At 52.4% G+C, this 27447-nt stretch overlaps 1 protein-coding gene across 1 annotated transcript in view; it reads right to left on the bottom strand.

Annotated features, from left to right (window-relative positions):
- The window catches only part of ADAMTS10 (ADAM metallopeptidase with thrombospondin type 1 motif 10), a 45483-nt gene extending 18982 nt beyond the window's left edge, over positions 1-26501 (bottom strand). The window contains exons 1-11 of the mRNA XM_009281133.1: positions 26414-26501; positions 20555-20919; positions 15462-15621; positions 13132-13349; positions 11783-11866; positions 11259-11404; positions 8221-8264; positions 6879-6984; positions 6566-6712; positions 4640-4781; positions 956-1063 (exon numbers count right to left, since the gene is read on the bottom strand). Of these exons, the coding sequence (XP_009279408.1) occupies positions 956-1063; positions 4640-4781; positions 6566-6712; positions 6879-6984; positions 8221-8264; positions 11259-11404; positions 11783-11866; positions 13132-13349; positions 15462-15621; positions 20555-20919; positions 26414-26501 (1608 nt within the window). The remainder of the gene's footprint in view (positions 1-955; positions 1064-4639; positions 4782-6565; positions 6713-6878; positions 6985-8220; positions 8265-11258; positions 11405-11782; positions 11867-13131; positions 13350-15461; positions 15622-20554; positions 20920-26413) is intronic.
- Between the last annotated feature and the right edge of the window lie 946 nt (positions 26502-27447).

The following is a 27447-nucleotide window of genomic DNA, read 5'->3' as shown; positions in this document are numbered from 1 at the left end:
CATGGTGACTCTCCAATAGCAGGGGTGTTCAGCCCCAGGAGCTGTCTACTCCTTTTCGATCTGATTTCCAGCAGAACTAAGACAACTATTTGCAAAGAATAATGCATTTGTTAAAGCCATCCTTTTTCCTGCACATCAGCTTCTCCAGCTTCTTAAGGATTTGAAATTATTCTTGAATTTCTTGGGAATTATTTTTCCTCTAGTGGAAAAACACATGTCCATTTAATGGAGAATGTCCCAGCCCTGATTCTCCGTTATCCCAATTATCATTCAGTTTGCAAAGGCACTTTGTTTTAACAGTGCTACACGCTCACTTTATATTGACGCAAATGGGTGTAGGAGGTGCAAGGAACGAAGCGATATCATTTTGACAATCAAGTCAAAATTCACTTTCATAATATGTGGTCATGAAAAGTCCTGCCCTCCTCTCTCAGCTGAGTCTGAAAAATGAAGGTTTCATCATATCTAGAACTGCGAGGCAGTTTTTCACAAGTTCCTCTGAAAGCATGTTACAAACCTATTGCCCCTCCTGGGGAAACTGGGGCAAAAAAATCACTTTTCTCAGGACAGCCAGGAGACCTCAGCAGACCTGAGAACAAGATGTTCATCTAAAGCATACGCCATAGCTTGACGTCACCTTACTATGCCTCCTAGGTGAGACCAAGAAGCTCGCTGGAGCAGGGACTTCATATTCTGCATTTCCAGCAATATGCATGATGATCTGTACTTTGGGGTGATTATGGGCCCCATGGCTCCTTGGCACATCCCAGCCTCCCTCCACGCTGGCGGTGAGGGTGGGAGTGGCTCCAGGTTCTGGGAGGCAGGGGAGGACAGGCTGGTGGGTGCTCTTAAATCAACTCCGTGCTCACCAATGCAAACAATAATCCTGGTTATTGCTGGAAGAGGGATTCAACCACTCACTGTCAACTCGCTACGGTGCCCCAGGCTTCCTTACCCCCTTTTCAATGGTGTTGGTTTGGCATATGGTCCCCTCAGCAGCAGGGATGCTGTTGGTTATGCAGCGGTTGCTTTTACTCAGACACCATAACTCACTGCAGACTTCCTGGAAAGAGAGATTTTGGGGGAGAGAGGGGGAGGGAGGAAGAAAGAGACAAAGAAACAAAGCCGAGATTAGGATTCGCTTGTGCTAGGGGCTGCAAGGCTGGGGCAGCAGCACGCTGGTGCGCTTGAGAAGCACCAGCTGGGCTAGGACACAGGGACAGGAGTGTTTTCAGCGTGGTGGGGGGAAAATGAGACAAAATCTTGCAAGGTGTTGCCAGCTGCAGTCACCCCAAGGCCACTGACAGCTCACCCCCTTCTCTGGACTAAGCCTAAGCACTTCTCCTGCGGCTGGAGTTCTCTGGATTTGGAGGTTCCACTGCACTCAGGTGCCAGAGCCGGCTCCCCAGCCAGCCCCGCGCAGCCAAACCTGGTCTTTGTGCCACAGAGGACACATCTCCTCGGACATCTCGGTGAGTCCCGAGCTAATCCCGCTGTGTTCCATCTGACCCCTCTCCCCAGGGCTGAGGGATGTTCTCTTTTTTGGGTCTGTGCAGTGGAGGCCGAGCATAAGGGCCCATTCCTAGCACCTGCCATGAGCATCCCTTCGCCACGTGGGTCCAGATCTGCCACGCGGATCTGGACCTGCCTCTGTGGGAAGCTGGGATTCCCCAGGAGCATCAACACGGCACATCTGTCATTTCCTGCTACAGGAATGCACCGCAGCTCACAGTGTGACTAGCTTGTGTACTGGCAATCTCCAGCCAGCCTAACAGTTGTAAAGGCAAGACTCCTCTGGAAGATTTAGAGCCGTTTTCAGAATAATCAAAATAATGCCAGATACTGAGCTAGCCCTTAAGCAGCTCCAGAAGTGGGTACTTCTGCTCTCTGTCTCTGCTAGGTGCAGCTGGATCCACTGAGTGATACTGGGCTGAGGACTCCAGATCTCTTTCCAGGAGGTTTCCTGAGCCGCAGATCCTGAGCTTCAGCCCATCCTGACCTTTCAGAGCACCAGCAAACAAAAAGCTTCCCTTGGCTGTTCCAGAACCCACCCAAAAGTTAGGTCCATGACAGAGACTCTGCAAAGTTGTCACAGCTGCTAAATCAGAAAGTCCAGGCCCTTTGAACCTGCTCTGCCACAAAATCAACCAGGCTGGACTTCAACACCTGCAAACTGCAAAGCAACACCTAAAATCCAGAGCTGAGTTTCCTGCCAGGTCACCATCCTGCTCCTATTCTTACTGAAACAAGCCTATGGAAAACTTGCTGCTTTTCAGAGAGCAGCTTGCCGTGACTTAGGTTATACTTGAAAGTATTAAACAGGTTCACATTGTCAACGAAGGAAACTGTCTCGAGATGTGAGAGCAGAGCCCCAACAGCCACAGTTGCTGCTAACGCGCTCCCAGCACATGCCGGTGCCATTGCTGGTGCACACCAATGCTGCAGCACGGGCTGAAGGACCCGGCGTGCTCTGCGCTGCATGCTCCGGTGCCGGCACAGCGACTGCCTGGCCTCCTGCCTGCCTCCAGTCAGGTAGCAGCCTGTTCATCACGCCTCCGGGCTTGGTTCAGCCTTCCAGCAAGGCATTCCTCCGCCCCGCCAAGGGCTGTGCTCTAAACAGTAACCGATACCCCCGCAGGATGAACTGACTCAACGACTGGGAATCCTCTGTGCTGGTACCAAGAGGGATGAAAAGACGAACCTGGGATTTCTCTGCTTCCCTCCTGTTCCCGGGGTTGTGATAGCAGAGTGACACAGGGTGAGCCGGCAAAGGAAAATTCTGCGGAGTCTGTATCGAGGACCACAGCTCTGAGATGCAAAGGGATTTTGGTTCCCAACTCCTTCGCCAAAGCCCAGCTGCAGCTGGCTTTAACCAGTGAAAGGAGAAAGTCTCTCCCATCTTCAAAAGGCATCTACCCCTCCATACTGCTCTTGGAGAGCCAAGCATGACTATTGGGAAGTAGGAGCTCCTGTATAGTCTCTTTTCTCTGAGTCACCAAGGGAGAGGACTTCCCAGCTTCAACCAGTGACATCTGTTCGCTCTGTCCTCATCATATCTATTGATCATCCGCTCTGTACTGGCATGGAGGAAGGGATCCTGCCGTGTTTGCGCCATCACCCTGGAGTCTGTTTATATGGGGCACAGGATGGGTGGACTTACACATTTACCCAGATTTATCTGCACACACTTGAGCCCTTACGCCCTTTGGGTTTCTCCCAAACAACACGCAAGACAGGCTGGGCTAGAAGGGTCATCACAAGGACATCTTGTGCTTTTGTGATACTTGTATATATACAGGAAGCGTCTGTCCAAGCTAAAAATTAGCTGGGAAACAGGCATGTAAACGTGGAAAGTTTCCATTCCACTGCCTCTGGCTCAGCTGAGGAGGGGCACAGACCGCAGTCGGTAGCACCTGACATCAGATACCACGACCATGGTATTCGGACCCAGAATTCTCCTGCTGCGGCTCTGGGCATCTCACGAGACTGCTTCTGCCCCATGTCCAGCAGGCTCTGGGCCCCTGGGCCATGTCAAAAGACAGCACTGGACCAGGGAGAGCCAAGCTTTGCCCTTTGTTCACCAAGATAGAATCATAGAATCATTGAGGTTGGAAAAGACCTCTGACAGCACTGGACCAGGGAGAGCCAAGCTTTGCCCTTTGTTCACCAAGATGACCTGGTGAGACCACCAGGAGGTGGTTTAGTGTATAACCGTACCAAATAGACGAGCACTCAGAATGATAAGCTGGTTCACATCAGGTCACTTCAATGGCAGCATTGGGCTTGGATTTACATGGTTGCAAGAGAAACTAAACCCTGGTCTGATGTGTTTCCTCCTTCACAGCTTTCCAGGGCTTGGACTGGGGTGGGTACACATACACGTATGTTCATCAGACAGCACAGCTGACCGTGTATCTTACTGCTGGCTCCTCCGTTTTCTCTGGGGGAAAGTGGATGTGTTAAGGAGTTCAATTAGCCCTTTAGTGCAGATGCTTCCCCCCTCGCCACTATGCTCAGATAGTTGGCAATGTCCAGTACGTTAAGAACAGCAAAACGCCAGGCTGAGAACTTTTCTCCTGAAACAACCTTTCCTTTCAGTGGTTTCCTGGATTCAAAGATCAGGGGATGGCAGCATGATGGTGGGAGTAGCTTAGGTGGGCAGCTGTCCCTCAGACAGATCTACAGCACATCAACCCACCTCACCTGGAAGAAAGAATTTTCTCCTCCTAAGTTTGTACGAGCAGCATAATGACATCTAGTAAGGATTATGAAAAATATGTGTGTGTACGAACCCCCACTGAGAGAAGAGTCTGGATGAGGGGACTGCAGCTTGGCTTTCAGCTGCAACCCTTGGGGTCCAGCAGCAGCCAAGGTATCAGAGGCAAGAGATCTCTTCCCGGGGGAATAATCTGACCGAAACTGAGCTGGGGTCAACCTTTGTGGATGGGAAATGACCTCCTCTGTCCTCTCACAGGGAAGCAAGGCAAAAAGCTCACAGGGAATGTGCCAGTGCCCTTCATTTGAAGCAGGACAGCAAAGCGATGTGGGCAGCAGAGGAACGGCCCCATGGCCCCTTTGCCCTTGTAGTCCCCGTCCTCCGCCCCCTGGGAACCGATAGTAAAGCAGGAAGGCTCTCTACCCCGTATTTACACTGGCGAGATTTAACTCCGTACTGGAAACGGCACTGCTCGTCTGCATCATAGGCCTGTCCTGGAGCCACCGTTGGGTAGATAAAGTCTTGCTTGGGAGGAGCGTTGTTCAGGCATAATCCCATCCCGGAACTGGAAACAAGAGATGAGAATCAGAGCTCAGAAAGGCTTGTAGGAGAGCATCGCGGTGGAGCAGCAGGCACTCCCGGCTCCCCATGGGCTGAGCTCTCACATGCTTGGCTGCCTGGGGGGATAACTCTACCAGCCTCCTCTGGGCAAAACCGGTGCTGAGAAAGTGCTCTGAAGTCTTTCTGTCTGTGCCCTTGGGGCTGGGAAGCACATGCTTGTTCCTAGGTAACTCTACAAGTTTTAATCTGAGGGTTTTGCAGGCTATCACCAGCCGCTGGTTGTCCTGACGGGTGCCAGGTCCAGCAGACAGCGCGTGGCAGTGTGCAGGCAGGCACGCGTCCAGGACCCCCAGGGTGGCGGGTAGGCAGAGGGGCTGCCCTCCCACCCCATGGCTGCAGAGCCCCAGCTGAGAGCAACCGGAGGTGCCGAGCGCGGAGAGCCCCTGCTCTCCAAGCCCGTCCTTCTGCATGCCAGAGCTTTGTAGGAGCGTCCAAATTTTGCAAGAAACACGCCTTTCCCTCCCCCTTCCTTGCTGCTTTCTGAGCTCTCCCTAAATCAAGGCCCCTGTCACCACTCCCCCAGGCCTGTGTCTCGGGGTCTTGCACATACCACGGCCCCATCCCGGCAGAGGCTTCTGGGGCCGTGCTCAGGCGGGGGCGGCCAGCACAAACCGTGGAGAGGGCCGACATGAACTCGCCGTCCTCTGCCAGCCCCACTGGGACCTCGGGGTTACCTGAGGACAAGGCAGCCTCTGCCATGGCACTTTCCCGGCGCTGTCCGTGCAACATGCCTTGCTGCGGTGCACGTCCAGGGTTGAAGAGGGAGGGGGACAGGTTTTGCTGCAGCCAAACGTAAGCTGCCAGATGTGGGATTTGGTGATGAGCCATGCAGTTTGGCCAAGCTTTGTGGGACAGCGGGGCAGGCGGCAGCCCCTCGGGGAGGCTTGCCTTCGCTTCCCCTCTCGCAGCGTTACAACAACAGTGTCTCCAGTAGAGGTCTGGTATTCAGACTCCCCAGGGACTTCCCGCCACAGTGATCCCACACACTTGCTTCTTTCCAGTTTCTTCCAGGACTCAAGTCCTACCCAGTCCTTCCATTAGGTAGTGCCCATATCCTACCAAAAAACCCACCAAAATTGATCCTGACTGCTCATTTTGTGATAGAAACTCTGGGGGCTGCCTGAACCCTGGACGAGAAGCTCTTTCGGGCTGCAGAGGCATGACTCAGGCAAGGTGACAATATTGGAACTCTGGGACTTAGGAGCCTAAATCCCTTCTCCGAATCCTAAAGGTGCTTTGGAAAAAAACCAAAAACCTTTCTCCTACGTTGCTTGTTCACAACTGAAAACTCTCCTCCTTAGTGTCTGGAGAAGCTGCCTAGACCATGCAGACAGTCCTGTCTCCAGATCCTCCTTCCCCAGCACACCAACCCTTCCCTGCAGTTCCTGGCTGAACTTCAGAAACATCCAAATGCCTCCAGAAGCTACTGATACATTTGTGAAGTTTGTGGAAGTGGGGAACCTAAATAAAGGTCTCACAGCTGCAAGGTAAATGGGGTTAGTATCTTTAGCAGGCAAGCAAACCATGGGAAAGTCTAAAGGAAGGAAGGAAAGCACATGCCTCTTGGGACAGGATGAGGTGCTGGGAGACAAGACAGAAGGTGCATGGGCTGTGTGCTTTGGGGGCTTTTCTTTGGCTTTACCCACTCCTCACAACTGACTGTGAGAGGTTGGAGGTGTGTACTGGTTGTGAGGTAGAAGGAAGGGCAAGGTGAGATGGATTCCTTACTCCAGGAAGCTGGTGATGTAATCCCTGCTGCACGTGGACCATACAAACGGGTTGGTCTTCATGGTGATGTGAGCAGCCATGAGCTTGGCCGTTTCTTGCCCACGGGAGCCACAGCTGTTGCCGACCCCATCATGATTCATGCCAAACCTAGAAGGCATCACCAAGGCAATAGAGAGATGATCAGCTGCTGCATTTTTGACACATCTGGATCATCCGTAGGAAGGATTTTTCAGCTCCTGTTGGCAGCCACAAACCAACAGGGGCCCTTCCCTGTGATGGCCACTCCCAGGGACTCTTCTGGCATGGTACTCACGTGTGGCCGATCTCGTGGGCAATGGTGAAGGCTGTGGCCAGGCCAATGTCCTCGTTGATGCTGCAGCTTCGTTCTCGTTCGCACATCCCACCGACGGGGGCCAGGCCTAGGGAAGCCAGACAGAGCCGTCACATAGGGTCACAGCACAAAGCATCTGTAGAGGACGTGGGTGGTATCTGGGGACTAAAACTGATGTGCTTCACACTCACTAACACTGAGCATAGCCTGCTGTCAATAACAAGTTTCTTCCCACCGGTTGCACTGGGCTTTGGGATGGACCCATGGCTCTTATGGGCAGTGGGCATATGGTCACTCAGCACTGTCAACTAAATTAACAATGACAGGCTCGGAAATGCTAAGAATGGGTCAAAATCCTCTGAATTTCATATCCAAACCCCAGACTGTGCAGAGGGGGAGCAGTCCCTGTCACAACACTAGCACTGCTGGTAGGGGAACGTGCGATCAACTGCATCAGCACTTGGGCATCCGAAGTCAGCCAGGGCAGCCTGGACAACTGAGTAAGCCAGGATCCAACCTGACATCCATGCTTGGTTCTGACACCCACCATGATCAGGAATCCAGCCTGACTCCATCTGGAGGGCTGAATCATGCAGAAATCCCCCCTGATCAGCAGATTCCCCAACCCTCTGCCCATACACTGTCCCACCACCGCAGGCTGTGCCCGCTGCACCAAGCCGGGGAAGGAAGAGTCTCTGTTAAAGGAACGAATCAAGCCATCACGGCACCTCCAGCCTCAACCTCCCTCCCAGGCACCTCATCTGCAGCTGCATCAGGTCAGAGATCCACCAACTTTTCCTTTTTAACTGCAGTGATTCAGAGCAGTAATCCCTCCCTGACTGCTTAGTCTAGACCAGGGCAAGACAAATTAGGAGCTACAGCCAGAGAGAGCTGCAGGGTCTGTCTGCGTCTAACAGTTTAAATAAAGAACTCCCTTTATAGTCATCACAAAAAAGTCTTATTTCTCTCTCCTAAGCCAGGAATACACCACTAGGCTATGGACCAGCCCTAGATGTGAGCGGTTCTTAATCATCAGGCTGGACCTGACCCAGGGATATAACGGAGAAGCGTTCCAGAGCCCATCCGTCCTCCGAGTTGCTGCTTGTAGTGTTTACAGAAGTAAGGAGGCTACACAGTTGAGCGGGCTGGAAACCACTGGCCTGTTCCTGGCTCCGCTGCCGGTGCTTGCGGTAGCGCTGGGTGAGCACTTCCCCTCAGCCTGCTCACTAGGAAAGGGGGATAGCACAGCCCGCTCTTGCCACGCTCCCAAAGATGCGTGTGCTGGTGAGAAGTGCTGCCGAAGGGGCAGCAAAATCCTACCTACCCAGGGTGCCACATGGTTTATTCTTGTAGATGCAAATGTCGTATCTGCAAAGAAGAGAAGGCAGCGTTAAGAACAGTTACAATTTCGGTGGCTCCAAAATAGCGCATCTCCATTTTACTGATGCGTTCACATCCAAAACACTTCAAAACAGCCCATGGCTCATGCAACACTTCTGGAATGGAAAGTACCAACTGTAACAGGTAAGACACCTCTGATTTGTATTGTACAACACTCACTTTCCCCAGGTCGAGACTCACTGTGGATTTTTAACAATAGCTCCTGTCCCTTAACTATGGGGCAGTGCTGAGCAGGGTCAGAGGTTTGGTTTTGATGAAACGTGGTAAATCAGCAGGGACAATGCTATTCCAGCCTTGAAGCTCTTTGGGTTTGGGTGAGGGGTCCAGCTCTGCTCACTAGCACCAGTGCACTCCCAGGAGCTGGCCACTTCTCTCCTGGGAGGCACCGGGCTCAAGGATCTGCCCCAGCAGCGCAGGGTGGAAGAGGACAGGGCCAGCCTCCTGTCCGCAAACTTAGGTCCCTCGCAGCAATTCGTATCAATCAAATATGCAATTCTGAATTTTTTTTTTTAAAAATAAGGAAAACATTTCAGTTTGAAAACATGTTCCATTTCAAAACCCACTGTGGTTTCATTAAAATGTTAAAGTGATTTTTTTTTTTTTCAGTTTAGTTCTTTACTGAGAATTTTCCAAACAAATTCAATATGGGTTGATTCAAGATGACTCTTCCCTCAGTTCCTGGCCTTGACTTCCAGCCATTGCATCAAGGAATCGACTGTTTTGACATCGTTAGCCGCGTACAAGGAAAAGCTAAACAAGGACAGCAAATCAAAATCTCCTCCAAATTGAAAGGCAGCACCCTCGCAATGGGACGCGGCAGCAGCTCCAAAAGAGACCAGTTTGGGCCAGAGAGTGAATATTATCATTTAATTGCAGAGATGAACCACATGCCCTCCCTGCCTCTGTTCAAATACCTTCTCCAGAAGGTGAGACTCCCGTGACATTTGGGTCTTTGCAAAACCGGGGCTGAAAGGGTCAAGGTTAACACTGAAATCTGTGCAGGGTGGGCAGGCGGGGGGACTGGCGGCAGCCGGGCTGGACGCCCCAGAGCCGGGTTGGGGTGTTGCTCCTTAGCCCCGAGGTGCATTGCAACCTGAGTGCGAGCTGGGCTCAGAGCACCGTGGATGCTGATCGCGGTGCGGGTTTGGGGGATACCCGCACGGTGAGCAGGACCATCCGACACCGCTTGCCCCGGCGGCCTCACAGGGACGGGAGTGGGGAGGAAGCAAGCTGATAGCACATGATGGGTTAAGCGTAACGTGTTTCTGGTGATGGCTCCTGTCCCTTTGGCCCCTGGCGCTCTCTGGAAGTGTCCAAACCTCTCACCCCTGGCAGGAAACCAAGAGAGTGAAAAACGTTTGTTGCTTTGTTTTGAGTGAATACCATTAAAGCCTTCGGAGGCTCTGGTTTGACACGTCCCTGCAAGAGAAAAAAGCCTGCAGCTCAGCAAGATGTTATCGGGAGACGGGGAATTTATTAGAGACGGGGCCGGATGCGCTGGTGCTGTCCAAGCCTGGTGCGGCTGGCCCGGCGAATGGCTTTGGGTTAGCTCAAACATCTGGTGGGAGGCCGAAGAACTCGGAGCCAGCATTTGCGTCCCACACGTGTGGTGGGAGGGAAGGAAAAGCAGACACCGCAGCCCCAGGAGGGTGAAAAGCTGGAGCCGAGGGCCTTTCGCTCGCTCCTCCCCTGGTGCTTGCAGGCTCTCATCTCACAAGCTCCCCAGGAGGGATGCACTAGGCAGCTCTCACGAGCTCCCCAGGAGGGATGCACCAGGCCGCACATGGCTCCCGCCACCAGTGGGAACTGGAGCAGGAGAGCGGCACATGGCGCCAACAAAACCGGCTCCCGCTTGGAGGCTCCCCTCTCCAGAGCTTTCATTTTATGACTTTCTTCCACTACGCAAGAGGGGGAAAACAAGGCACAAACAAATCTTGGGTTTGCCTTTGGCTTCTCCCCAGGCAGCTGCCCCTCTGCCCAAGCAGGGTTTATGCGGCACTGGAGAGCCAGTGTCCTGGGTGCAGCCAGCAGCACCGCCGAAAGCTGCCTCTCAGCGCCCTTCGTCCCCTCTGTCCTTCCAGCTCTCCCTTTGGCATCCTCTGTCCTCCCAGCTGCCCCTCTGTTCCTTCCACTGTCCCCATCATCCTCTCTGCATCTTCTTTCCTTCTGACCATCCATCCATCCATCCTTCCAGCCGTCCCTCCCGTACCCTCTGCTGCTCCAGGCTCAAGCACCCACCTATTCTGACGGGGGTTATTTGTCCTGCATGTGAAGGTTCAGACCCCTTCACCCAGCTCTGGGGGTCTAATTCAGCATCCAGGTTAAGCTGCTGACCTAGACTGTTGATACAGGACTGCAGAGACACAGGCAGGGCAGGGCTGCTCTTGTCCTAAGGGAGCTGGGATGAAGTCACTACTTCAAGGGTGTCCATCAGCTACCAAGGAGAGGGTTCAGCCCTACATGTAGGCACCTAAAATGAGGTGAGCCAAATCCCGTACTGGCTGGAGGCACTCTGCCACTGTCATGATGCTCAGATCCCACTTGTATCCTCTTCTCCATCTTTCACAGCAGGGGCAGATGGAGCTCTCTGTTTCAGTAGGATGCCCGATGCTCCACAACTCCGGGGTGGGTTCTCATACATGCCCAACACCGCTGTACGCACTGCGCCATTGACTTTCGGTGCACAAATACCCATGGCTGCAAACTAAGCTCCTTGAGAGCACAACAAAGACTGAGGGAAGACACTGGAGGACGATAACTATCTGAACTGCAATAATCTGCATCGCTGCAAGGGAACTGGCAAGTGGCCAGCCTGAGGGACAGCCGCTGCCAGGCAGCTTGCGGGGGAGCGCATGGGAAGGAAGCCTTGGATGAACCACTTGGACAGAGATAGAGGACAGCTGCACAGAGGACATCCCCCCCCTGCGAGGACAGCGCTGCCAGGGCTGGTCTCAGCCTTACCTGGTGATCAGCACTGCAGTGTCGTGGTTGGCTATGCCGTTCTCGGGGATAGCGTTCCCATTGCCATTCCTGTTCACAATGGATTTCTGCCACTTGCAGAAGCTGTCCAGGGATTTCCCGGCATGGTGGTTAATCTCCAGTGTAGGCTGGAATGGAAGCAATATGACAGTGTGTTCCCAGGAAAGCTCTGATATGAAGGCACTGCCTATTCCCATGCCAGCAGAGCACTGACACCAGTCCAAATGCCTCCACCTTTTCATGGAGGCCACGGGAAAGCAAGACTTTAGAAGGACTAAAGCTACTTAAACCTCCCTAAAGCCACCTTATAGAAACAGTCCTCAGAGTCCCAGAGGTCTCCTCAGCCCATAGCCTGAACCCAGACCCCAGCTGCCATTGAGAGGATGTGGTGCACCCAGCAGACTGCGCTGGGGGGACGTCCCAGGGGTGACATCCAGGGGGAACTCACAGACCCGCAAAGGAAGTGCAGACGCATGACAGAAGTGGCTCAGCAAAGCCCACCTTACCTGATCCTCGGTGAGGAGAATCAGCCGGGTCACCAGGATATTGACAATATTGCCCAGACTCGAGTCCTGGAAAAGTTTGGCAACCTGACCTCCAAGAAACAAGAAAAGACGAGTCTTAAAAATGAGCTCGCTGGCTGGGTGATGGTGCAATCGGCGGGTGAGCTGGCATGTGCTGGGCACCCAGCGGAGGGAAACAGGGCTGCTTCATCAGTGTGGGCTGCAGGGTCTGAACACAATCTTTTCAGAAATCAGAAATGGGTATCGGACTCCACGTTACCACTTGGATTGCAGAGCCTCCTAAACCATGTTCAGACCTCGGTGTCTCCTTCTGGGGAGATTCGAGCAGTGAAGCCGACATCCCACAGCACCTGCTCCTTGCCTGGAGCTCAGGTGGGGAAGCCCCACAGTCCTGGCATTACGCAGCCACGGGGACGAAGCTTTCCTGACTGCCCATCGGCAGGGGACGACACATGGCATCTCTCAGAAATCTGCCGCCACACGATGGGTGTTTTACAGCAGATGAAACGGTTAGAAATGGTATTGTTTTAAAATCTGGCATCTGCTTTAGAAATGCAAACAGAGCAAGCCATGAAAAGAGATCCTGCAGAGGACAGGACAAAGAACCATCACAGAGGGACTTTCAGCGGTTTGATGGATAACTTCCAAGCGTATCTCACCTCACAGGAGGATTCAGCATGGCCAATTCAGGCTGTTAATGCATCTAGCCTGGTATCCTGCTGCCAGCAATGACCCAAATCTGATGCTGCAGAGGAAGCTCCTCTGCAGTAACCCAGAGACATGGGCAGCACAGTATGGAAGAACAAGGGTATTTCTCCCTATCCCTCACGCTGATCAGCCCCCAAGCGTGAGAGCTCACTGTCCTTATGCTTTCCCATGTGTTTCTCAGCTTGGCTGGCCCTATTTGCAATGCTAATTTGAGATGAGAGATGCTGTTCAAAGAAAGGGCTTTGTTCTCCCAGTCCAGATCTGGCCTGTAGCATGGTCAGATGGGCCAGAGTTTACCTCTCCTACAGTGCCTCCCCTATACAACAGAGAGTCCCTGCAGGCTCCAGAGTATCACCGCTCATGAGCAGCAGCAGCGTGTCAGGATTTGTGACCCAAACGTCTTGCTCTGGGGATGGGGAGAAGCCACTGCCATCCTGGAACAGACCTGATTTCCCCACTGTGTTCCCATCCCGCTTGTCTTCTTGCAGGAAAAGCACATGGCACCCTCTGCCAAACCCAGGCATTCGGGGTGACGAACAGGATTTATTCTTGCTTGCTCTCTGCTGCTGGGTGTGAGAGTCCCTGGGGTCCCCCAAGGTTCATGATGTGGTTATAACACTTACAATATTCATGATGGCCAGGATGTACTGCTCTATGTCCCGCCGCCCGTGGTACCCCACCATCATTTTGTCAGCCACCACCAGGGTCTCCACGTAGCGCTCTGTGCTGACGGATCTCTTCAGGGGCAGCTGGCCTCGCTGGCTGTGGTTGCCTGACGGCTTCATAGGGGAGGGCTTCAGCGTCCGCAGCCACCAGTGTCTCCCTTTCCAGGGCTTCTCATCTGAGGAGGGAAAGAGTTTTTTCTGTTGCCCTCCAGCAGCGATTCAGCAGCACACAGAGGTGAGGGGTGCACAGTACGAGCTTGGTTTCAGGGAAGGAAAGGCCATTGCAAGGCTCTTAATGCACCACGCGGGGACGCAGCAAATGCTCCCACCGGCTGGATCTGCTGAGCTCTTCCTACTGCAGCCCAGGGCTGTCCCCGTGTTCCTGCCGGCCCCGCTGGCATCCTGCCTGCCCTCCTGCCCTCCTCCTGCCCAGGCACTGCACGCAGAGGTGTGCGCCCATCCTGCTGTGGCAGCCCCATGCACTTCACTGCCTCTGCACTGCAAGGCCCTGCCCTCGCCTCTGTCGCGGGGAAGAGCGGTGTGGATTTAGAAACTACACAGACATAATCTGAAAATAAAGCCATTGCAGATCATTTCCTCTTTCATTTTCCTGCCAGGACCTGAATTTAGGACTTGGCTTTTCCTCTACAGAAATGGCTGCAGCCTCCAAAGCAGCAGCAGCAGCAGGTTTGTAGGACTTTGCTCCAGGCTTCAAGTGCTACTGAGATGTGACCTTAGAGATGCCCCCAGCAGGGCCATCAGCTCCAAGCCCTCGGCCTGGAGACCACCACAGGACGGGAGAGCCGACTGGGAGATTACAACCGCTCTCCTGCCCTGTCAGGAGAGCCAGCTTAATCCCCCTCCTCTGCTCTGATGCTGGATCATCAAACATCCAGCAAGACTGGGAAGATGGGCAGATCACAGGCGGCCCCACAGCCTACCAGCTCCAGCCCCTCCTGCTGATCAGAGGGAGCTCACGGGGGTGCTCGGGGCCCAGCTGTGCTGGGCAAGTCAGGACAGGTCCAGCCTGCGGGGCGAGGAGACAGGGTGGCTTTGCTGGGGCCAGTTGTGCTGTGGTTGTTCTGAACTGTATTTGGCCTGTGGCTCCCACTGCATGGTCTTTGCTTTCCAAGAAGCAATTAGGAACAGGCTAACTTTTGTCTGGAAGCTGGGGAATGTGGCAAAGAGTCAGCAGAAGGGGAGTCTGCTGGCGCTTTGTCCAACATGACTTAGGGAACTGGGACGGGAGGAGCCGGGCCAGGGAAGCACAGGTTGTCTCCAGAGATGCTGGCAGGTCTGGGGACACTCAGAGCCTGCTCAGAGCAGGCTGGCAGTGCCCCGGTGTCTGCAGAGGCTCCATCCTTTCCAGCAGTGACTCCTCATCTGGTCAAGTGTCACCACTGGGGCACTGGATGAACATCCTGAAGTGACACACAAACCTGCCAGGAGCAACTGGGAACAGCTCTGCTTCTGCATCCACAAGCTCTAACCCATAAAATGCGAGCCGGCCCCTCTGCAGGGATGGCATCTCCTCTCATCCTTATGGAGCCAGGGGAAGCCTCTGTAAACTGAGGGAGCAGCATCCTGTGTGCATGCAACATTTTGGGTCGACGGAGAAACTTTGCACGTTCACAAGAGCCGGGGATTTCAGCCAGGCTCTGGGACACAGACTGACTGCTAGCAAGGACGAGAAGGGCACAGGCATGTGGGGAGAGGCCAGGGCAGACCTGTGTGAGTCCTTTAGGAAGTCAAAAGCCTGTAAGTGTAGAAATGGGGTAGATGTGCAATTACCATTCTCTACAAATGTCTCCCAGAGCCCACTGTGGCTAACCAGATCCCACATCCCACCCTACAAGGCATCTTTCCACCTGGTCTCTAACAGCAGCAGATGTATCTCAATGTGGACACAATCTTCAGTGACTAAAACCCAAAGACAAGTCTCTGCTGAGCATGCGTAAGCTACGATTTCTCAATACCTTGTAAATTGGCCAAATCTGGGAGGGTTTTTCTTAAGAACAATAAGAGGCACTTTTTTCTCTTCTATTCCATGCTCTATTCACAAATGTAAAAGCCCTGCTGCGAAGAAGAGCGTACAAGAGCTTTCCAAAGACCAGGCCACCAGAAATCCTTAACATGGGTAAAAGTAAACACAGAAAACTTTCTTGAATGCAGGAGATAAATTTGGTTCTTTGCCATATAGGGCAGCGTGGACATTCAAAGCCTGGTCTACTGGGACTTTCCCAGCCTGCACTGGGATGGATTGAGGATGTGTTGGTGGGTACAGTTACCTAGCACGCCGCAGGCTGCATCCATGTGTGGGTACTGGAGAGATGATCGCTTGTACACGACGTGGGGGCTGCCCTTGCCCTCGCTCCCTGTGCTGACATTGGCTCCCGGGCTCAGCGGTTCGATGAAATATTCCTCCTCATCTGCGACGATCACCCCATGCTGCAGAAGGAAAGAGAAGGAAGGCAATAAAAGAGGTAGAGAGAGACCTGGGTGACATACTGGTGGCTTCTCGTAATAAGCTTTCTGATGATTAACCACTGAATTTCTGGGGACTGACAAATACTTTTGAGAATGTGAAGGAATCCTTCATTTACGCACAAACGTGGAACTATATGAACCTACAGACCAGAGAAAACCGAGCCAGATGGTCGTGGATGCCTTGGGACATCTGTGTTCACTAAAGTCCTCTGGAAATCACAGTCTTCCCTTGCAAAATTATGAATAAGTTGTTTCCTTTTCCACCCACTCAGTCTAACTGAGAGCTGTCTGTGGGATCCTAAATACCATACCTTCAAATAGCAGCACAACTCAGCAGTGAGATCTACCACCTATACTTTTCATCCTCACCGAAGAACCTTTGAAAGCAGCTCAGGACCATTACCACCAGCTGCAAAACTCAGGCACAGAGCTGCAGAGAGGCATAGATGCTCAGAGGCTTTTGAGAAACACACTGAATCTTTAAAATCTGAAGTCTGATTAGCAGTGAGGCAACCAGCAGGAGCCACAACCTTTCTCTGCAGCCTGAAACCTGCATTGTGCCCCGTAGGCATCACTGCCCCTTTTAAACCTCTGACTGGCCACTTCAGTCAGATGATCTTGTTTCTGCTCCCTTATTTGGTTTTTGTTGTTCTCCCTTATTTTATTGTTTGACTGAACGAATCTCAGCTGTGAGCCCAGACTTTGCTCTCTGCGAGTGGACCCACTTGTGAGACAGTGATGACTGGGCAGGAGCAGACCCCAGCAGGATGAGCAGCCAAATGCCCCAGGTGCTGGCAAGGTCTCTCCTCTGCAGCTGGTCCTATCCTCACAGCAAGCTTTCCCTCTACCTAAAAGGTCTGAGCAACCTAAAAAGTTTCTGGCTGCCCAACATGATATAAGTAGAAGCTCCATCACCGTAACAACTCCTGGCACTGAATCTCACCTAACTCCACGAAACGTGGGTGTGCTATCAGCTGAACTTTACCAGCGAGCAACCGAGGCACAGAAACATGCCTGACATTGCTCAAGCAGGACGAGAAGTATCCCAAAAGCCTAAGACCCATGTTACCTGGCTGTCCTCCCACTCCCTGTGTGCAAGCATAGCTCTGGGTGCAGAGACACCCCCATTCTGCCATCAGCTCTGCATCGGTGCTGTCCTTTGGATGTCACAGCACTTTACCAGCTCCCCTCTATGCAAGGAGGACAGGAGCCCTGATCTGCCACGACGGGGAGTGGGGAAGCAGGTCTCTGTAAAACATCTTGAGGTCCTTGCATGTAAGGCACCACCTGCATAACAGCATTACTGCTGAGCGTTCGTGGGGGAGAGCCTCTCTGGGGTGGATGCTGCCTCCATAATAGGTCTCTCCCCCCTCTCCTTCCCTGCCATGAAAGCTGAATTGGGGCAGTGTGTGCACAGTGAAGTCCCCATCTCCAGAGTGCTGGGGGATTTCCTCCTGCACCAGGCTCTGTTGCTCTTGGCTCACCTCCACCTTTTCAAACACAAGTGAGGTACTGTGAGGTTAGCCTGGCGAAGGCTCCGGCGGAAAGCCGAGTGTTGGCCTGCAAAGCCAGCTGGCTGCCGGCTTTGTGGGACGGGGAGAAGGAGGTCACCACCGGCTTGGGGCAGAGCAGCAGGAGGGGAGAGCACGTCCTGCCCAAAACCCATGTACCACTAGAAAAGGGCTGTTCTTACTTAAACCTGGAGCCTCTGCAGAGCGTGAGAGGCAGGAGGCTCCACCGCTTGCCTGGCATCCTTCAGCAATGAAGCTCGGCCACCACAGGAGACTGAAAACTGCCCCATCACTGACCCCATAGACCAAGCTCTGAGGTCCAGGCGCTGGACGTGACACAAGCCTCTTGAAAGGGGGCGGCAAGAAGCCCTTAGAGAGATCCCTGTGGTTTGTGGGGGAGCTAAACTGGATATCCTGGCTATGATTCACCCAGGTCATCTGCAGAGCAATGATGGTTTATGCTATTAGCTTATGACCACACTTAAGAAAAGCACAGCCACATACTGCAATTCGGCTCTTCCACCTCCTCGTACATACACACGAGCAGCTCGACGTTAGCCTCAGCAGCGGGGCCATCTGCCTTGCTCCGAGCATTTAATGTTCATGCTGACTTCAGGAGGGCTTTTCAGGTGAAAGCACAGTTTCAGCACAGACACACAGGGTTGAAAACCTGGCCTTCAAACTGTCCTTTGATGAGCTCTGACACAAGAGGTAAGAGAGTGGCATTTCTCTCCTGAACTTGTTTTCTGCTCGCTGTGATTTTTTTGATGGTAGCACACGGGTCCTTGGGATCTCGTGCAGCCAGTGGGATGAAACACGGCTTTGCTTAAGACAGGGATTTCAGCTCCTGGCCAGGCTGAGGCAAAGCTGCCCAGGCTGCTCCCTGCAGGCTCCAGCTGCTTCGTGCTTGGCCCTGCTGGCAGCTCACGGCTCTGCGTGTTTTGGAAAATGGACCATTTTGCCCTTTGCTTACAACAACTTAAGCCCGGGTGACTTTCCCCCTGCTCAGCATGAAGCGCAGCGCTGCGTGCTTTCCACGGGAGATGCGTGGGGTGAGCCACATTGCCTGCCTGCCCTCAGGCCGGGGTGACGGTGCACGTGGCCGGGAAGACGAGTTGATGGGAGTGTGCCCAGATATTGGCAGGCCAAAGCTGGGGTGCCATAAGGTGCGAGTCACGTCATGGGTGTTTGAAAACAAAGCGGTTTACAGCAGTACACTTTGCAGACACAGAAATCGCTTAGGGATGCGGGAGTTTGAGGACAGCAGGATGGCTTGGGGCTTGTTACCCGTTCTCACAGCTTTGTGTTGGATGCTTCTGTGGATGCAATCGTCCCTGTCCCTCCTCCTCGTGCACAGCTCAACCCGCAATCAGCACCTGGCCCCTGCTGGTGCCCATTCAACAACACAACACACAACCCCCTTTGCATCAACAGTGAGTCAGGTCTGTGCAAACGTGGGTCACCGTGTGCAGTCCCCCCTTAGCACGTGTCAGCATGAACCTGAACCTTGAGACCTCAGCAACTGGAGACCCTCTTCTGTCCCTACCTGTCCCCTCCAAAGCGGATTGATGCCTGCCTGGAGGGAAGCATGCTGCGGCTGAGGGATGGCACGAGTGGATCAGCTGTGACTGATCAACCAGAGCTCTGCAACAGGTCTTCTCTGGTGGCAAGTACAGCCCCCACTCTGCCAGCTAAAAAGATGCCAGACTCCTCTTGTCCAAATTCCTGACCCTATCATCCTCACTAACCCAGAAGACCTCCTCCCCCTTCCTTGCTGATGTCCGTAGCTCCTGAGGGCAGAAGGACAGAGTTCAGGAAAAGAAGAGGTTGCTGGATGACGCTCCGTCCCTCTTTCTGCCTGGCTGCATTTTCCTCCAGACAGCCCCTGGTATCTTTCCAGAGCTAAACAAAGCCTGTGGACTAAATTATCCCAGTACAAGTGCTGCCGGGCTGTTGCTTGCCCTGGACTTGCTGCCCTCTGAATTGAGAAGGTAGGCTAATGCCAGATCCCTTCTGAGCCAGCAGCACCCAGCTCACCCTTCAGTGCTTTTGTGAACACCAGTAAATGGTCTAGGCCTTCAGCAGAGTTTCCGCATCTAAACAAAGGGCTAACTAGGGGACCAAGAGTTTATGCAGCTCTGATTTTTGGCTGTGAGATAGAAACATTAGACTCTATGATATAATAAGTCAGATTCTCATTTCTGTTAATAACCCACAGCACTGTTCTGGCAGTGTAATTTAGCAATAAATCAAACATGAATTCATTCCCATTTGGAAGCTCTTCCACGCTGCCAGAATACTGCTAAGAGGTGGGGCTGTAGCATAAATACGAATCTGGCCTACAGAGTCTTTTTCTACATGTTACCCCTCCAAGGGATTCGCGAACAGGGTATGTTTGCTCCATCCCTCCATCTGGTAGGTCATGAAATGAGCTTTGTGAGCCAGAAATATCAGAAAATCACAGAAAAATAAGGATGGAAGTCCTCAGTCTATTCCCAGTGCTGGAAGAGCTAATGGATCATACCTGGAGTATTTTTGAGAGGCATTTGTCTGGCCTATTCTTAAAGATCTCCAGTGATGTAGGGGCCACATACTCTCCAAGCAATCTAGTCCAAGCTCAGCCATCCTTACCACTAATGTCTACCATTAAGATTTCTTGCTGATATTTAAGACCATGATGTCTAGTCCTAGCTGTTAGGACATGCAAAATCAATCATTCCCACTCTCTTTGCAGCAGCCTTGCTGTTTCTGAGGAATGCCATCTTGTCCCCTCTTGATGTTCTCTTTTTCATATTGAAAAACTGATTATTTCAGTTTTTCCCTCAGAAGTCACATTTTTAGCTCCTAAAATCTGGACAGAAGTGACTGGGAACCCCAGGAATGTATCTGCAATTGTAAAGATCTGAATGCACTTTTGACATTCCCAGTTGTGCCGTGAAATTCCTGCCCTCCCGCACTTCTTCCTCACTAGCACATGTGAAACATACCTTTTGCTGTTGCTGTTGGAAGTGGAGGGGAGAGTTCTGTGAGAGCCAGAATAACGGTCTAGAGCATGGATTATCCCGTTCTAATTAAAATCAATGGAAAAATGCCCACTGACTTTGGTGGAAACTGGACTACAAGCGAAACACGGATCAGGAGCCCCTACAGATGTAATGAAGGGATGTGGCCTTCTTCACCCTTAGCTGGCTTTTGATGCCAGCGTGCAATATTCTAGCTTGACACTAACCCCGTGCCTTTCCCACCACCATGGACCCACCTGCTGGGACCCAAACCAGGTTGTACTTCTATAGCAAAGATCAAAGAGGCTGCAATCAGCTCTGCTTTATGGGCAGCTCTAGTTGTTAGTATTGCCCTTGGCTGGGCAAAATACAGAGACTCACCAGGCCATTGCAGTTGCTGATGGCAACCTTCGAGTTCAGGTACTGATCCTGCAAGTGGCCCGCGTAGTGGCAGTCTTCGTGGAAATCATGTTGCCAGTCCACGCCATCTCGCTTCCAGTATTCGACAGTGAAGTGCTCAGCCAGCAGGTTGGAGTGCAGTGTCAGGTTGAGGAGGAACTGGGTTCGGTGGGCAGAGACTTTGTAGAAAACCTGCTGCTCAGATGGCTCGTAGGGCAAGGAGCCCAGACTGCGCCGAGGACGTTGCTTCAGCTGGCTTCTCACGTCAAAGGTGAGGAAGTCCCCGTTTTGGTCCACTTGGATGGGGAACGCAATTTCATAGTGATCGAGGCTGGAGAGGAACTCCTCTGGGGAGGGAAAGCAAACACAGGAGGAATGACATTCTGCAAAGAGAGTCAGAGTAAAACACCCAGCGCGGAGCCGGCTGCGCCTGCACACAACTGAGCCGCAGCCAGGGCAAGGCGGAGGGACAGGGTCCTGACACAGAGGGTCTGCTCTGTCCAGGCTGCAGGGTCCTTGGGGTACCCTTGGGGTACCCTTGGCCTATAAAGCCTTGGGGTATCAATAGGCCTTGAGCCTACGGAGCGTAATCTTCTTCCTCTGCAGGTGATGGAGAGAAACAGACTGGTCCAAGGGGTCATTCAGGACACCCAAATTCTGGCTCTGGACCTGGACTATCCCCCATCTCTCCATCTCCACTGGGCAGAGGGACTCCAGGTTGTGCAGAGTCACACTCTGTGGTTTGGAGGGTTATTTCAACCTGGATCCTTTCAGTAAAAAAGCTATCAATAAGGTCTCTTCAAAATGAGCCAGAACGAGCCTTGGGGAGACAATGTCTCAGGAGAAGAGAGTCTTGCTAAGGAACCGTGGGGTTCTTCAGAACATCTACAGCTGCCACGTGGACCTGCTAACTCTGCTTTGGTAACTCGCATAACAGCACCATACCAGCCTCCCCGATCGCAGCTGCATTAGTGCATTAGGTACTGGGCATCCTCCTAAGAGGCACAAAGACAATGTCCTTGCAATGCCAATCTTGCAATCAAAATAAAAAAGAGGGTAACCAGAATTCCCCAGCTGTGCTGAAAAGGCAGCAAGAAAAGAAGTCAGACAACCTGATTCCCCAGCCAGGTCTCTATCTATGACACCATCCTGCCTTCCCAGCTCACCAGCTCTTTATCGTATCAGCCTGGCTTAGCACCTTCTCTTGGGGCACTTGAGTTTTTGAGCCTGTCTCGTACCACTTAGGAAATGTGCTCTGACAAGGTCACTGTCCAAACCGTCTGCCTGCACTCACATGGTAACACAACACTTTTGGCTGTCAAAGAAATTGGCACTCTGCAACCTCTACAGAAATTTCTCATTTTCCAAGCAAAATGTCACAGGGACTGCCAGACTGGATCTGACTGGAGGTCCAGCTGTCTCTGACAGCGCTCAGTACCAGAGACTTCATTGGAAGATGTAAAAAAGTCATGCACTGGACAGGATAGCTCCCCCCATCACAGTGTGTTCTTCTGAACCCCTCATGGCTGGAGGTTTGCTCATGGAGTGGGAGAGGATTTGCCCTCTTTTCACTCTGGAATATTCTTACTGTGCTTTCTGCATCCTATTTGCAGTTGTTTCCTAAGAAAACAGGAGAGGCCAGGCTGCTCCAGGGTGGCTGCATTTCGCCTGGCTCCATAGCACCCATCTTCAAAGCCTTCCCAGCCATCATAAATTTGGACTCCAAATTACACTCTTACCACATGGCAGCACCGGAAAGTTTCCTTTTCCTCTAGTGTGTTTTCCAGTGTGGGAGCCTGACAGAGTGGTTTCCTTGGCCACTGGTAATGGGACAGTCCTTCCCACCAGCTGGGTTTAGGGGTTAGCTCCCATCCTTCCAAACCATAAGCACTTCTGGCACCCCTCCCTTGCCGCGACAAGCCAGAATAATTATTAGTTTTTTAACTTCCTGTGCTCCAGCTTCTCCTGCATCACACCGCCTCGCGTGTGATGCAGCCAGGCAAACAAGAGTGACTATTTGCACTTAAGCAATGACCTCAGGCTTGGAAAAATTTGCTATCGGAAGTGTCTTGTTTTTCTTTTTCCCTCTCTGCAGCCCACATGGGAAGGAGTGACTCGGAAGGAGTTTTGTGCACGCAGTGGCTAGAAAGGGGCTGGGTCCCTGGGCTGCGGTCTCTGATCCTGACCTGCAAGGTACGTCCAGGAGGAAAAAAGGTGTCCAGAGCCTGGGGGTGAGGTTGTGCGTGAGAACCTGCTTTTGCTGTAGTGCCAGTCACCATGCATCCTCTCAGGGATGTCTACTCTGGAAACCGAGGTACAGGAAGGAAGATCTAAGAGCAGTGCCCTGCATCACATGAATGTTTTAGGAAGTGATGTTTTGGAGTGGGGATGCCACAAATGGGAAAAAATAACGGAGACTTTCAACACAAGGAAGAAGCCAGTGTCCTCGTCCAGCGTTACAGCTGGCTCCTTCCTCTCCTCTAAAAATGTAAAAGATTAGATTAGGCTCTAAGAGATTGGGACCTCTTTTACTCCCTAACCCTGTGTATTCCACCCAACATCACAGATCTTCCCTTATTCCCTCATTTGCTCATCTCTGCCTTGGTCATGCTCCCCGTATTACAAACCATACTGGGAGCTCCCAACAGCAAGAGCGGCACTGTTCGGCCCTTCCTTCCTTCCAGAAAAGCCCTCATGTTCCCTCTGCCCTCTCAGCCACTTCACGCTGTATTAATAGATCTTGGCCTGAACTGTGCATTACTGCACCCACTGTATCAGAAGGGTTTGCACTGGTGATAAGCAGCCTGGTGTTTCCAGAGAGCTGTCAAACTGCTTTGGAAGAGATGCTATAAAAAGCCTTTCTCCAGGAAAACCTGCTCATGGCTGTGGGGGACACTGGGCACCCTTGGAGGACCACAGACCTCCCAGGACAGGGCAAGGGAGAAAGCTGGGAAGCAGGATGGATAGGGTGTGGGGAGAGGTACCTTGCTGCCCCATTTTTGGTGGAAAGGGAGCACGCACCTGCAGGGGCGGGGATGGCAGAGGAAGTGAAGGGGCCGGGGGGGGGGCAAGGGAGAAAGCTGGGAAGCAGGATGGATAGGGTGTGGGGAGAGGTACCTTGCTGCCCCATTTTTGGTGGAAAGGGAGCACGCACCTGCAGGGGCGGGGATGGCAGAGGAAGTGAAGGGGCACAGGGGAGGTAGAGGGCTAAGCTGAACAAAAAGGAGAGGGAAGGTGAAAGTGGAGGAGGGAGGATTTTGTTCCCTCCTTGTATGCTTACCATTGCCTCTCTCATTACAGAGCTGCTTAAAGGATGAAAAGGAAGCAGATGTTTGCTCTGGTCTTGTCACCAGAGCAAAGATCAGCCCCAGCTGCAGCCCAGACACGATTCCTAAGGGATGGCTGTGGAAAACGCTATGGGATCCCACGACTTCAGGCTGCCCTGGCATTGCGTCAGTCTCACTACATCCTCCAAGGGTCCACCGGTTTACATGTGAGCTGGGAGCAGTGAGGTTAGCCTCACCTAATGTTCTATAAAACAGAACATCTAATCTATCATTATGGTTAAACTAAAGCACCAACAGAAAATTTCTTTTTGATTAAAAATCATTCAGCAATGGTGGGCATGTGCTGAATCCTTGGTCAATTGTTTCAGCTGCTGTTCCCTGCACTGGTAAAAACTGCAGCCTGAGCGTACACGTTACATCTGAATCTCGTCACATTTCTGCTGGCTTGAAGAGACCTTCAACGCTGGGCTGCTCTTTCCCACAAAGATAATTACAGCTTACGACTATGAAACCTTAATCTTTTTCCTGCATAAAATAAATACACTGATCTGGAGTTGTGCACACGGGGCACGTGAATCCTGCTCCACTGCTAACTGGAGCAAGTCACTTGGTCAAAATCAGTGGCTTGTTGAAAACACTGGCCTTTATTCTCCGTGCCTCCAACTGCTAAGAGGAGATAACACCTTGAAAGCGTGTTGTGAGGATTATGTACTTACTATCTCAGCAGCGTGGTGAAGAGAGGTGTTGAGTAACATCAATAGCCTGATGCCAACCGTTCCGGATGCAGGGAGCCTAAAAAAGCGCTCTGACAGCAAGAGGGGCCCATGGGGCAGCCTGACCCTCAGGACTGGACAGGGACTGGGGAGGGGACAGGCTGCAATCCCTGGCTTGGTGCTCCCACAGCACCATGCTCCCAGCAGCATCACGGGCTGAGACTCATTCCCCAGACCTGCTCAGGGGAAGCCAGGATCTAGGAGAGCACAAATGCATTAACTGTAATTTTGGTGAGCCCTCGGGTTTAGACCAAGGTGTATTAGCAAACGGTGTGGGGACCCGTGAGCGAGGGAGGATCTGAGCTGCTGTGAGTCAGGATGGAGGCGATCTGGCAGCTTAGTCCTTGTCAGAGCGTCGCTGCGCTGCGAACGCGGTGCTGCAGATGGAGAGAGGTGTGAACTGACGAACGCGGGAGGCCCAGAACAGTCACCCCAGGCATTGCCAGAGGCTTTGGCGAAAAGGACCAGAAACCGTGTTTGTTTCAGATTCAAGAAAATCTGCCTGTGTAACCTTGCACGTTGCACAGTGCCTGCATAGCACGCAGCTCTGTGTCTGACTGCCTCTCCTTCCACCCAGAGCAAGCTGCAGTATGGCAGTGCCCCACGTTTAGCAACAAGACGGTGTTCAGACCCAGGACGGCACGTGGCTTTCAGTTGCCTTTGCTCCTCTTTCCAGTTCTGCTTCGCAAGACAACCCACAGCCATCGTAACTACAGCCCGATGGCATCGCACTACTCAACAGCCCGGGTACATCGCCGACTTTGGTCCTACTGCAGTTAATCTGGGCACACGTGGTATTTCAGGATTATGGCTGCGTAAGTACGCTGCTGAGGTTTTGACACCTTGCACAGATAAATGTCTAACCTGGGAGCCCTTTCTTCTTACCTCTGGTGCCTGATGGGAGCGTTCATGTTGCCTCTTAAGAAATTGCACAAATACAGCATGGGCAGGTAACACAGGGTAGTTAAATTGCTTAATACTGGTGCTGTATTTGTACTCTAGGCTGGGTACAAGGCAGTCCACCTCACTTTCCAGTCCCTTCACTCCTAACCTCGAATAAAATCATATACAAAGGCACAAATCTATGTACAAGAGACCCACATTCTGCTTTCCTTGCAATCGCTTGCATGTGTGGCTCTGTATTTAAACACAAGACCATTAGAAACACACAGACATACAAGACAGGTACAAGGGTGCTCACGCCTGAGCAGGTTTGAGCATTTACTAATGGCAGCACTTACAGAAACATGTACGCACAGACTAAAACTGCTCCTCCAGCAGCACACATCTGTCCAGACTCAGCTGTATTTGTATGCTCCAGCAGAGACCCCCATCCCTGCACGCGCAGAGGACTGCTCACAAGCGCACCGGCTGGCTGCACACACACAACCCTCCTTGTAACAAAGCCTCTATTCATCCAAGGATGCGCTGCTCCACCCGAGTGGAAGGGGAGCTTCCTCTATTGCTACCACATCCTCTTTGCTTTCTAAGCCTGTACGTGGCTCTCATCTTACACAGACCCTACTGCTCTGAATCCTGCAAAAAGCCAAGGAGCGTAACATCCGAGAGCAAAACACATCCTTTCCTCGGAGGTCAACGGAAAACACCTGCAAATTCAGCATGAGGAGCTCTGCTGCAGTACAGCAAGCAGAGCAGAGTTCGGGGTGTCTCCACCTACTCCCCAGCACAACATTACCCTAATACCTCCCCCGGGGTTCCCATTAGGGTTTCTGCCAGCGGAGGTGAGTGGATCCAGCTCCCCTCCCCACAGCGATCCCTACCTTGTGACTGGAACGTGTAACCGGGAAAGTTGCACACAGCTGCAGTGAAGATGACGGTCCACGTGAGAAGCCTCCAAGCTATTGCCATGGTTAGCGATGCTTGTCTCAGTGCAGGGAGTATTGTGCCAGCTGAAAGGGCGCTGTCCCAACATGTCTCTCCCTCGGCCACCGCTTATGTAGAGACAGGAGTCCTCGGTCCCTCCGCAGGCATCCTCGGCCGCTCCGTGCTCTCCCCAAAGCAGCGAGGCCGACGGTGTCTTTGCAGCGTGCTGTGCTCGGGCCAGCGCAGTGGGGTCAGCATGGGCTAATTTGAACCGCAGGCTCTTGGTGGCATTGCCCCTGCAGAGGAGAAGGTGGGGATGAGTGAAGGGGAGAGACAGGCAGAGGGGAAACAAAAGATGGAGGAGAAGGACACGAGGGAGAAAACGGTGTGCAGCGTGAATGAGGAAAGCCTGAGCTCAGAGAAGGGAAGAGTGGGATGGAAAGAAAGAAAAAGGAAGGGGAGAAAAGGACGGGAAGCGAACGCAAATGCAATTAACCACGTCAGTTCACAGCATCGGAAAGCCACGTTATCCTGCTACAGGGACACTGCACACCCGGGTGCTCTCACGGGGCTGAACTCTGCTCCCAGTGCAGCCCCTGCACTGCTCTGACAGCGGCACTAAAGGTCTGGTATATACCTTATACGGGACGAAAGGAGCTCAGAATAAATGGGAACCCTTTGTTCTGCGGCAATGCCCACGAGGAAGCCCAGACAGAACAGTGACCTTGTCTCAGTTACCTGATCTCTTAAAGAAGAGCACAAAATAAAAGCATTAGCGGGGTGGTAGTGAGCAGCAACCTAGAAATCCTCTCTACTCCAGTTCCCCTGGCTTTAAAATACACTTTAATGACCGTCACTGCACTGAGAGAAGCGCACTTGCTCCCAGAGTGTATTGGCTAAACCTAAAAAAGTGATTGAAAACAAAGGACCCATTCAGTGAACTCACTCTTACCCTCAGCTCTATCCACAAATGGATTGTGAGATTCCAATT

Source organism: Aptenodytes forsteri, unplaced genomic scaffold (assembly GCF_000699145.1).
Source record: "Aptenodytes forsteri isolate BGI_AS27 unplaced genomic scaffold, ASM69914v1 Scaffold308, whole genome shotgun sequence".
In the NCBI taxonomy this organism is placed as follows: Eukaryota; Metazoa; Chordata; class Aves; order Sphenisciformes; family Spheniscidae; genus Aptenodytes; species Aptenodytes forsteri.
This window is presented reverse-complemented; position numbering and strand designations above follow the sequence as displayed.